Source organism: Mchenga conophoros, linkage group LG5 (assembly GCF_057382185.1).
Source record: "Mchenga conophoros isolate Kocher_MC1m ecotype Shallow Benthic linkage group LG5, M_conophoros_male_GT1.1, whole genome shotgun sequence".
NCBI classification, from domain to species: Eukaryota; Metazoa; Chordata; class Actinopteri; order Cichliformes; family Cichlidae; genus Mchenga; species Mchenga conophoros.
The window spans coordinates 34,893,481-34,905,911 of NC_140530.1; the positions used below are offsets into that span (position 1 = coordinate 34,893,481).

General features: G+C 38.9%; 1 protein-coding gene across 1 annotated transcript in view; it reads left to right on the forward strand.

The window, feature by feature from the left end:
- The window catches only part of necab3 (N-terminal EF-hand calcium binding protein 3), a 42,056-nt gene extending 34,993 nt beyond the window's left edge, over positions 1 to 7,063 (forward strand). The window contains exons 10-13 of the mRNA XM_085275090.1: positions 738 to 850; positions 1,224 to 1,301; positions 1,855 to 1,946; positions 5,978 to 7,063. Coding sequence (XP_085131216.1) covers positions 738 to 850; positions 1,224 to 1,301; positions 1,855 to 1,946; positions 5,978 to 6,006 — 312 coding nt within the window. The 3' untranslated portion in view covers positions 6,007 to 7,063. The remainder of the gene's footprint in view (positions 1 to 737; positions 851 to 1,223; positions 1,302 to 1,854; positions 1,947 to 5,977) is intronic.
- Positions 7,064 to 12,431: the final 5,368 nt, after the last annotated feature.

A 12,431-nucleotide genomic window follows, 5' to 3' on the forward strand; every position in this document is an offset into this window, starting at 1 on the left:
TTTTTTGTCTTTTTTCTCCTTTCTTATTGAAAGTCGATAGACTGCCATGGAAAGCATTTAAGAAACTTGAGATATGTTTTCAGAATAAAAAGCCTTCAGCTATTGTTGTCAGTATATAAAGAAAGTGGCAAAGTACGGAGAAAATCAAAACTGAGGAGTCATGGCAACATAGGTATTGTAGCCCAGCTCTAGTATCAGTATTCTGTAATCACTTTCTGGTATTTTAAATTGTGAAATGTCTATGAATTTCATTAAAACCAGGATTTCGGTAACATTCACAATCACAACCAAATCTACTGAAGTGAGAGTAATGCTAAGTGAAATAACACTTATCTATTTGAATTTATTTGTCATCTGGTGTGATGGATGGTGATATCAGTACATATTTGCTCTGAAAGTATCCATCTTGATGCCATCTATCCTCATGCCTGCATTGACTTTTAATTTTTGTAACCAAATGTATCACATACTGCATAACCTAAACCCCATATCCAAATGCTAACCTACCCTTAACCTAATATAAACGTCTCCTCTAACAATCTATTGTGAACCCCAACACTAAGTCCTCAGCAAAGAGCTGACCACTTTAAACAAATGTCATCATCCTAAACGTGCAAATCTCAAAAAGGTCCTCACAAAGACAGACATACAAGGGCACAAACACACAGAGTGAGATCTTTGGTCATTTAATCTCTTTTTTTTATCCCTTTCTCTGTCTGATGTCTTATTGCCAACAGAATATCCTGCTGGTTCAGAGGCAGATGTCAGTGACTGATGTCAATCTGGACAATTTCCAGAAAGTTCTAAAGAGCTACATTGACGCCACCTCAGCTCACTCTGACAACCTGCAGTGAGTGTCTTGCTAGTTTCCAGGAAAAGCAATGCATGTTTGAATCAAAGCATGGGACTCTGCTGCTGTGAAAACTCCTGGAGTACTGAGCAATTGCCAGTATACGTGGTCCATAACTGTGAGCAGCATAATACAAATTACATCTAAAGTAATAACGATTTACTGGTTCAAAAAGTGACTATATCGCTCACATAACTAAAACAACACTTTGGAACTTGGTTTTGATGTTGTGCTTTTGTCTTGCCTAATTTTAATGACATCCCTCAAAAGATTCAAAGTTTTCATGTACTTTATCCCTGCTGAGTGCAAACTCTGTTTCACTTTGTATCCTCTTCTTGCCCCACTCTACTTTTCTTCTCGATCTTGCTGTCAGTGTGTCCGTTCAGAAGCTCCCAGGAAAGTCGTGTTACATAATGCATGAGTTCTGGCAAGACCGCCTCTCCTGGATGAGGTCAGTATGGTGTGTTTGTGTGTGCATGCGTGTGCGTTTGTGTGTTAGATATTGGCAGACGGTTTGGCACTCTTAACTTTTTGATGGAAATGTTCCCCACCACTGAAGATGAGCAGATGGCCGAGCTCTCAGTTCGCATACTCAAACACAGACGCACAGACGCACTAAAACATACACACACACAAGAAAGCAGCTTAAATGCTTTAAGGGGTATCTGTGCTGCACACATATCAATGAATATATTAATTTATCAGTTGGAACATTGCAAGAAAAAAATCCAAAAGACTTTTGGTAATAAGGGATTTTTTTCTGAGCACATATAACTTTGTACGTGCTCATATTTATTCAGTTTTTGAAACCTTTAAAACATGATGTCGCAGAGAAAATCAATAAACTGTTGTTTTATTTGCTGCTAATATGTACATGATGTACAAGATTTTTTTTTTAAAATTATATTTTAAATAATATCAAGTCTGCTACGATGTATTTCAACAAAATCAACAGCTGATTGACACACAGGTCTGTTTTGTTCTGTTGTTGTCTGTGTCCACAGCTATCTTCAGTCTAACAGCAGTAAAGACTTCCAACGCTGCATTATTGATATGTTGGAGGATGCTGAAGTAGTATCCACTATGTTGCTCCCAGGTTTGTATATGTGTGACTGGGAGAGCAGGATTTGTAGTGTATGTGAAACTAAAATGATACTATTCTAGAAAACCTGCAATCTCTGCTTAATGTGCAATCAGTGCATGAGAAATGTGGCCAAACCTCCAAAATTGTGAAAATATTTGTATGAAAGCCACATATATTTATGCTGTCGGTTTAAATCTGATTTATATGTGTGCTTGTCCCTAGAAAAATACCCTGAAGATATTTATAGTCTACATACATCAAGATATGTTTGAGCTGCTTGATGATGATGTCCATTTATGACTCATAAGTCCATTTTTGGCATCGAAGCAGATGCATTTTAGACTTTTTCCAACTGAGAGAGTGCTAGCTGCTCTTGCTTTTCTTTATATCCATTTGCTCACTGGTTCTATGATCTGTCATTCTTCTGATGATTTCATGGCAGTTGTTTGGCCAGGTTACTCAAACAGTTTCCCTATTTCCCCTTTTTTTTTAGTGATTTCTTTAGAAAAATAACCTGCCTGGATATGAGAAATGTAAATCATATATTGTGCTCCTAGTATCGCTGAATTTATTTGCATATAGTGACCAATTACAAGTAATTGTGGCGACTAACTGGTTGCTTGGACATTGATTGTGCAACACCATTGATCACTAGGACACAATTTTCAGGGAGGCAGGACCTGATGGGAGTCTTTAAACAGCTGCAGGCCAGCTTGGACAGACTGCTATCACTTTCAGAGAGATTGGCTTAGAAATAATTTACAATTGCCTCCAGAGTGCACGCTGCAGGCAATCTGTGTTAGTCTGCACCAACAACACACCTAGGATGAGTCTCTTTGCACTTGGGGACTCATCTCAACTGGTTGTATTCTTGTTATATTCATATATAAAAGCGAGGTTGCTGAGCTTCTATGTCAATTTGCAGTTCAGTTGTTGTCCTGCAGCAGCTATGTCAATGTTTGTGAAGGAGGTTATAGCTAGACTCTGAATCTAAATAGTTAATATTAATTGATGTTTAATGTGGATTTATGTGTATGTAGAAGGCAACAAATAAGCAGCAGACAGCAACATATATGTGATTTTTTTTATTAACCATTTCAAAGGCCAGTGTGATTGGAGCTTAATAGTGTTTGGAGTAATGGAGCCTTTTCCCTCAAAACTCAAATAGTTGCTACTGGTGTTGTGTTTATCAGAAGTGAACCTACATTTTATTTATGATTTTCACTGTGCTAGCGCTACTGTTGTGCGCAAACAGACGATACTAACTAATAAAAATATTTTTTCGAGGTGCACATACTAGATAACTATTCACCCCTGTATCTGGTATCCCTGTAACTAGTACTGTGGTCATTTAACATTAGCTGAAAGTAAGTTTAGTTACTGTGTTAATCACTCTAAAGGTGTTTACTAAGTTAATACATTAGGTTTAGATGTGTTAAGGTGCACTAAAGTGTCAAACTATGCATATGTGAGCACATTCATAATTCCAGGCAATAATTCATTTACAGTGCAAAATAATGGATTGAATAATGGAAAATAATGGATTTCTCTAACTAGCCTAAAGGAGATACAAACACTAGATAACATGTTTGCAAGTCACAGAAATCAGGGTAAGGTAAGTGCGAGATATATATGGGTGACCGTGGTTCAGGGGGCTGGGAAGCTCATCTTGTAACTGAAAGATTGCTGGTTCCCAGCTCTGTGTTGTGTCTTTGGGCAAGACACTTCGGCTACCGGTGAAGTGCCGATGGCACGATATGGCAGCCTCACTTCTGTCAGTCTGCCCCAGGACAGCTGTGGCTACAACTGTAGCTTACCTCCACCAGTGTGTGAGAGTGAATAAATAGTGGAATTGTGAAGCGCTATATAAATGCAATCCATTATTATCATACGCCTGTTTTCTTTCAGACACATGCATAAATATTTTTTAAAAAGTCAATTATGAACACATTTAGAAAAGCGATTTTCTGTGTGACGCACATATTTACTTTGTTCGTCATCACATCGCTGACTCCTCAACACATGGAAAAGTCCAGCAGAGGCTGCAGTGGGTCTCATCTCATTTCTCTCGTCTTCACATTTGAATAACTAGCTACAGGAAACAAATAAAAATTCTTCAGAAGCCATCAAGCCAATGCTGTTAATATTTATTTTTGCCTCTTAGCTCCATTGCAGTGCTGATTTAACTGTGTGGGATGTATGGGTTGTGCTTGTTACTAGGTTACCGTACACAGTTGTTTACATCCACATCTCTGACTGGTATGTCACGTAAGCTTGCTGACTATTATAGGCATACGGTACTGATCAAATATCTTGAGCCACCCCTCATTTCTTTGAATTTTTCTAGGAAAAAGAAAAGTAGGTTCAGCAGTTTATTGAAATGTGCAAATGTACATGGAAATACCAAACATGAGGGAAAAACAGAGTGATTCTAACAAGCTTAAAAGTCAGTATTTGGTATAAAGTGTGTGAACTCTCTTAGGTAAGCTTTCTGGCAATGTCTTAAAGTAGTCTTCAGGAACAGTTCGCCAGACTTCTAGAAGGACATTCAAAGCTCTTTTTTGCATGTGGGCTGCCTTTTGTTCTGCTCTCTGTCAAGATGATTTCACGCTGCTTCAATAATGTTGAGGTCCAGGCTCTGGGGAGGTCTGTCAATGAGTCCTAGCGTTCCATTGTGTGTTTTTCAGGTATTATTTAATTGGATTGTCAGTAAGTTTATGATCACTGTCATGTTAAAAAATTTCTTAAGGACATGATGTTCAGTAACTGTTCATCTGCTGTAGATATTTTCTCTTTTTTTTTAGGCCTGCCACTTTTTCTTCTGCACACCATGTTGAGATATGCCAGCTTTTTGGCTAAAGCTCGTTGGGAATCTCCTATTGGTGCAAAAGTATTATTTTATGCCTCTCAAACTGTGTGATGATTTTTAGGTTAGTGTTAAGAAAAAAAACACTCCTCTGTAAATGGTAAAAGAACTGGACTGAAAATGAGTGAAAAAAGCAGCCAATGTCCAAAGAAAAACTTTCAACGACCTTCAGAGAGCCTGAAGAACTGTAGCTCAAGACCAGTTTTAAAATGACACTGCTCGGAAGCATGGGTTCGAATTTAAGGTTCACAACCGTAAAGAAACTGTTGTGGCCCCTGAGTCAGTTGTCATGGGGAAGGAGGTAGAGTACACATCTACAGGTTGTTAGGGCAACCTGGTGGGTAAGCATCACAGGGGGCTTAAGCTCCCCGTAGCTGGTGAATTTGAACCCAGGGCCTTCCTGCTTTGAGGTGACAGTACAAATACTGTGTTATGCCTTGAGGCTAGAGCAGAGGTTTGGAAACAGGTAAAATCCTTTACACTGAAAATGGTTCAGATGAAGAGAAGTAAGAGGCCATTGGGAAATGTGTCTTCACACGTTAGCAATAAGATTGTATTTAATACGTGTATAACTGCACTTTATTAAACTCTTTTACTTAACTTTTCTTTACTGTTGTTTCATTACTTTTGAGAAAAAGAAATTGTTTCATATGTAACTCTATGCGAAGAGGTGCGTTTGGGTTAAGAAAAGTATTTTTATTCAAGTAGCTGTTAGCTGCTTCTAAGGTGTTGGTTGCTGGGGGATTCTTGTGAGGGCAGATGGCAATGATAAGAGGAAGAGAGAGGATAGTTTATAAAATGTAAGAAGAGGAGGAAGGGATCGACCTAGGAATCAATAAAGTTAAAAATATATAAAACAAAACAATCTGCTGACCCTAAAAGCTGTTTTTTTTTCTCTGCACTTTTCTTTCTTCTTCTTTTTCTTTGGTCAGTTGTCTGAAAGCCAGACTTTATTGATTTACAACTAGGTATCTATTTACATCTTAAGTAGTTATAGACTTAAAAGCTCACCAGGTGAAACATAAAATCAGTGGACAGTTTGAAACAGCAACACAGCCTTTGCGCACACACAAAAATTGGAGTAGACTGTTTGATTGTTGAACACTGTTGACCTTTCATTGTATATCATTTTGGTGTGAGTTGGCCAAACTTTCTCGATTTATGTGTGTTTCTCCAGCTTCCTGGTGGATTATGACTAACAACTAGCAACTAAATCCAGAATGTCACATCTACTGCCTACACTGTCACACGGACAAAGGCACGCTGGCGCATCAACCCACCCACCCACATGTACTCTTGCACGCATACAAACACACAAACACACACACACATACAGAACATTTCAAAAGACATCCACGTGTTTGAAATCAACAGGAGACCGAGACAGTGGCGTCATCCAGCATTCTCCAGCAGCATCTTTTCATGTTCCTGTCTTGGACTGCTCATTATTGTGCCGCTTTATGAAAAGGGATAGTTGCACACACTAGCTACTATTGACCTGAAAGTAACTGATTCTCTGCAACGCAAAACCCGTTCTATGAATTTTCTCCCCCTTGTCTCAATTGTGGTATGGCCTCCCTTTTTTTGCAGTGTTTGTCTGATATTATGCCAATGGATGGAAACCAAAAAGACACTAATGTAGGCTACTAGAGCACACGCAAATTGGAATGAGATTACAATACCAGTAGGGTTTTGTGTATTTTGATGAGTTGTTTACGGTTGAGTACAATTGATAAGGATGAAAAAGCGGAGAGGATGAGGAGATGAAAGGTTACTGTAGCCTAAACATGCATGTTGATGTGGCCGCATCCTGGCTGTACATGCTGTATTATAGTGTAGCAGTGTATTTTTTTTTTCATTTTGCTATCCTACTATTATGTGCACAGAATGCCAAAAATGCTATTAAAATGACCACACCTGCCCTGACATTTCTCTATTGCTAGATACAGTGTACTAGTGGTCTGCTATTAGTTGCAGTGCATCTCTTCAGTCTGAGACACATTATCAGTTTCAAATGTAAAAATATCTTAAAACATGCATATTTAAAATAAATAATACTTTGTGAGAAGATTTCATTGTATCACTAAGTTATAAAAGAAAAAAATGTATTTAATGCATCATGTATTTATTTTGATGATGGTGGAGTTTATACCATCTGTACATATAGAAATTACATATATTCATATTTATGTTGTGCTTTGGTTTGGCAATGTACACAGCTAAATGACTGAAAAGCAACTTTAATAAAAATGAAAGATAACAACTGCTTTTTTTCATTAATTCTCAAATGGCTGGATCATAGATCTGCAGAGGAAAGAGGGGGGGGGAATGTAAGTGCCAGACCAAAAATAAATAAGCAAAAACAATATGAAAGGTCTTTAAACTGGCTTAACAGTGGAAAGAAGCCTATAGGGAATATATTGAACAAGCTAAAGAGCAGTATGTATATATATCCATCAGGAGTTGATGTTGGCTGAAAGAGTGGAAAAAATGAGTGAAAAATGACTACATGAACTTTCATGACATTGATTTCTGATGATGTGGTATTTTAGGTTCACCAGCTTATAGCAGCCAGCAAGATGACAAGAACACAACACACGCTGACATGTTAGCAAACTTATTGAACACACAAAACTTTGCTTACTCTAAAGAAAAGGTCAGTGGCTTAATTGGCTAAGAAATTCTCTGTGATTGTGTCTGTGTCTGAATTGATTGCAGACAACAGATAGGGATATGTCTGAACATAACTGGGGTGAATTCAAATAACCCATATGGCAATCTGACAAGAAGAGGGGCAAATTGTGAGGCTTACAAATAGGGAGCATCCAAACTTCTCCCTCTACCTCTGGCAATAATTTTACTATCAGTGTTCCCTGAACCGTGAACTTCCCGCAGTGATTTGAAATAAGGGCAGAACTTGAAATTTAAACTTGCCCGACCCGGTTCATCCAAACGTGAAACGTCTAAGCTACAAAATTCACTCCAGTGGTTTCCAACTACATGTGGTTGTAACTTCATCACAGCTTGCATCACACTGTGTTTAATCAAGGTGTGAACAGCAATGCACTTTTACATGTGAAAAATGGTCAAAGTATTTTAAATCTACACAGAACACACAGAAAGTTTAAAAGAAATGTAGTGTGTATGCTTCCTTTTCCTTTGTAATTAGATTATTATAAGCTCTAAATCAAAATCAAAGTCCAGAACCTTCCTTTCAGCCAGTGTCTTTTTACAACACAAATGTGTAACTGTGGAAAATGTTTGTGCCATACTTGTAAGTGAACACAAATGTGTTCAAAGGTTCCATGCATTGATTGCTGGGCTGTAATATTTGATTGCAAGACTGATGCTGGCAAACTGAAGCCCTATCTCATCCCAAGCCTCCTCTCAGGCAGGCTGTCTGCTGTTAAGGCAGAATGAATATGTAGGCTCAGAGGATACGCACCCCCACCCCCTATTCCACTTCAGCTTTTCAAAATGCTGAGGGGTGAGTGTCACCACTACATCCACTGTTATTATGGTAGCAACTAGCAAGCGAAGGGTGTGTTTTTAAAAATTGCTGTTATGACAGAAAACAAAGCAAGTTGATGTTTGAAGTGAAACATTTCCATCTTCCCAGTGTCAGCCCAAACAAAATACATGTTTTTTTACATATAGTGAAAGATAATCTGCAAATATTATTTTTTCCTTGTTTTAAATTCTCCCACAAAAACTGCAGCCTCTGTATGCATCTTTAATAGAACTGTTATAAAATGCTGTGCTGTATCTTTTCTTCAGGTGTTAAGAAAATGATATAGCATGGGCAAAGAGTAATTGGAATGACTGAAGTGGTACCAACGTATTTTATATTCATGGACTGCTGGCTTATCAGCTTATTTAACATTCTTTGATTCTGGTATCACTCAGTTCTCAGTAATTTCAAGTAAACTTTTTCTGTGTTGTATTTATATGATGAAACTAGTCAGGGTAATTTTTATACTGGTAAAAAATAATTGAAATAAACACACACACACACACAACCCCGTTCAGCTATCTTAGTGAGGACCTTCATTGACATAATGGTTTCCCTAGCCCCTTACCCTAACCCTAACCATTAAAAATTAACGCCTAACCCTAACCCTTACCCTAACCATAACCTAATTGTAACCCTGACACTAAAACCGCATTTTGAGCCTCAAAAAGGCCTTCAAACTTGTGAGGACCGGTGTGTGTGTCCTCACAAGTGACTGTTGGTTCTCACAAGTATAGTAGAATGCAGATTTCGGTCCTCACAAAGATAGCGAGAGAGTGACACACACACACACACAGATCTTCCTAGCATGTTGTGGGTCTGCTCTGGGGCTTTTTCACCACCTCTTTCTAGGACAAGACACAAGACAAGCTCTCAGGAGGCATCCCGGTCACATACCCAAACCACCTCACTCTGGCTCCTCACCTCATGGCTGAGCGATAACCCAGAGGAAGCTCATTTACTGCTTGTATCAGTAGTCTTATGTTCTCGGCCACTGGCCAGAACTTGTGACCATCACTGAAAGTCAGAATGCAGATTGACATATAAATCGACAGCTTCAGTTTCAGCTCTTTGGTCAACACAGCAGACCATTACAGTGTTCACATTACTGCAAACAGCACCCATCTGTCAATCTCCTGTTCGACTCTCTCCTTATTCATGAACAAGGAAATATTTAAACTCTTCCACTTTGGGCAGCAATTCATCCTTTACCTGGACTGGGCACTCCACCCTTTTCCAGTTGAGAACTATTATCTTGGACTTGGAGGAGCTTATTCTCATCTGCGACAAAAACCACACACTCAGCTGCAAAACATCCCAGTACAAGCTGAAGGTCATGAATTGATGAAGCTAACTGCATGATCTCCAAAAAGCCGAGATGAAACCACCAAAGCCTCCTTCCTCTACCCAGTGACAGCACATAGAAATTCTATCCATAAATATTATGAAGAGAAGTTGTGACAAAATGCATCCTCCTCTGCCCAGTTTGACTTACTGCTGGCAATACAAACCAAGCTCTCACAGTACAAAGACCAGAAATGACCAAAAACAACTAAAGCTAACTGGACACAAAAGACAGCTACCAATTTGCCTTGTGCTATGCAAACAGCACCTTCCTGCCTGTTTCAGGAGTAACCTTTGATGAAAGGATATTCCAGCTGAGTACTGGGTAGTCAGCTGGGTGGAGTTTTCCTCACTCCTACAAGGGTCATAGCTGCTCAGATTAGAGCTTGGAACGTAACTTCAATAGCTCTCCTTTTCATGTGTGACATGACCAGGGCATGACCCAGCTATTTCAGGTACAATAGATTCAGCAACATCTCTGTCATTCTGGAATTCCAGTCTGGGAAGTTCCCTATCCAGATGATGAAGGCAGTGATGGTTTCTGGGTTTTTCTTCTTTAACATGACTGAAAAGGTCCCCCTTAGCCCCTGGATATTCTGTGTTAGTTTAATTGAAGACCCATGGCAAATATTAGATGTAGAAATAATTAACTTATTAATAAAAGTCAATACACTGAATTGGCCAAACTGATCACTATATGCAAGAGGTTTGATTTGTGCATTTTTTGAGGTTTATTAAAGATAGTATCCGCATTTCTTCTGCAGTCTTCAACAGAATATATCCAGCTCCTCTTTAACTCCTGCAGCACAAGAGAAATGAGTTCTGCTGATTCTTCACTGCACAGACAGTGGATGCAAAAATAGACAATAAATAAGGTAGGTCACCTTATTTATTGTCTATTTTTGAGGTACAGCAGGGATTGTCTATGCCATTTTTACAGACAATTGGGATTCTGTGCAAGCAGACGCAGTGGATGAGCAATGTATATACAGAAACCACAGGGGTATGTGTTATTCATTCAGAATACAACCCTTGAGCATCAGGGGATTTCTCCTTGCAGTCACACTACATATGCCAGCATGATACAGAAATAACATGAGCTCGGGAGTGCTTCTTTCATTTTAATAGGTTTTAGTTTATATATATTTCTGGTTTGAAATATTACTCACTGCAATGGTTTTAATAAACAAAAAGATGGACAGTGAGCTCTAACATATTTATGTACTCTATCATTTCTTTACTAAAGTACTAGTTTCCTTTAATTAAATTCCAGGTTGTGAAACATGTTTCTCTTTGTGTTGAAAGGGACACCAATGAATAGCCAAAGTGAAATTTAAAACCTTGTACTGTTATTTTGAATCCGAAGAATGCTGCCGCCGCCTCTCTGTGCTCATCTCCTTCAGAGCAGCATAGAAAAAAGGGTCTTTTTATGCTCTTTCAGGCAGGTGCCCTTGGCTCTGATGTGTGCAAACACAGCTCATCACTTCAAAAAGCCAAGGGCTAGGGCTAAGGTGACCAAACGACATCTGTTGTCCAGTTTCATTGTTCTCTTTTCAGTCCCCCCTCCCCACCTATGTTACGTTCTTTTGCTGAAGGCAACACTCAAAAGGCACCTAAAGTCAAATCCTGTGCCACCTCTCTGTATTTTTCCCTTCTGGTTTATGGTGGATAGCAGAAAAGTTTAAACAATGTCAACGCAAAATAATAAAGGTACGACTGTCAGAAATTTTAAATATTGTCTGCCAATGTTTCTTCTCTTAGAAACCTGATCTCTAACAAGGAACCCAACCCCCCCCCCCCCCCCAAATAAATAAATAAATAAATAAAAGTAAATAAATAAAAATAAACAGACAAGCAAAAGCTCTACATAAAAATAAAAATATTGTCTTCACAGATTTATACATCAATCATTGTACATTTGTTGTGTATGTCTGCTGTCTTGAGCTGTAACCTGCTCAGAAATACCTAGGCTTGGGGACAAAGTTGAAAATGCAGCAGCTGTTGTCCCATTTCATGCCTCAGTATCTCCATTTCTTTCGAGCTGGAGACTTGATTGTGTGGGAGGTAACGTGTTCAGAGGGCATCTTGCCTCTGAAATACTGAGTCACTTGTCCTCGTTGACTTAAAGACTCATACTCACTTGGGTTCTGCTATGAGTGGAATTTATTAGCCCATGCGGTTAGATTTACATAGATTAGGATATGAAGCTAAATTTCATGCAGCGGCTGATGCAGGTCAAGCACAGCACTAGCAAAGTACAAAAACGGGTTTCCGAGTAGATTACTGTAAAGCACTGCTGACCTTGAACAATACTAAGTGTTGATAATAGCGTGCTGTCAAAAACCATTAGCAAATTTTATCAAAGGGCAGACAGACTATGATGGAGGGAATGTGAGTTGTCTCTAAGGAAAGTTCTGAAAAAGATGATGAATCCTAAGTGACTTCTATTAATATGCCTCAGGCAAAAAGTTGGGACAGAAACCAGACACATAATTAAGCCAGTATCTCCCCACAAGCACTACAACAGTGTGGTGAGAGAGCCAAGAAGCAAGCTAACCACACACAGAGATGCCCCTCTATCCACAACAAAGACTGGCACATGTACACAAACAGTCTGACACTATCACTACTGTGATTGCTTGCTGATTCTACTTTTTCTTCTAGCATACTTGTAGTGCAAGAGCTAGAAACTCATGGAAAATTAGTCCAAAAATAACATTGGATATGCAAAACAGAACAAAAGAATAGTATTTACAGAAGCAGCAGAAACAGTTTC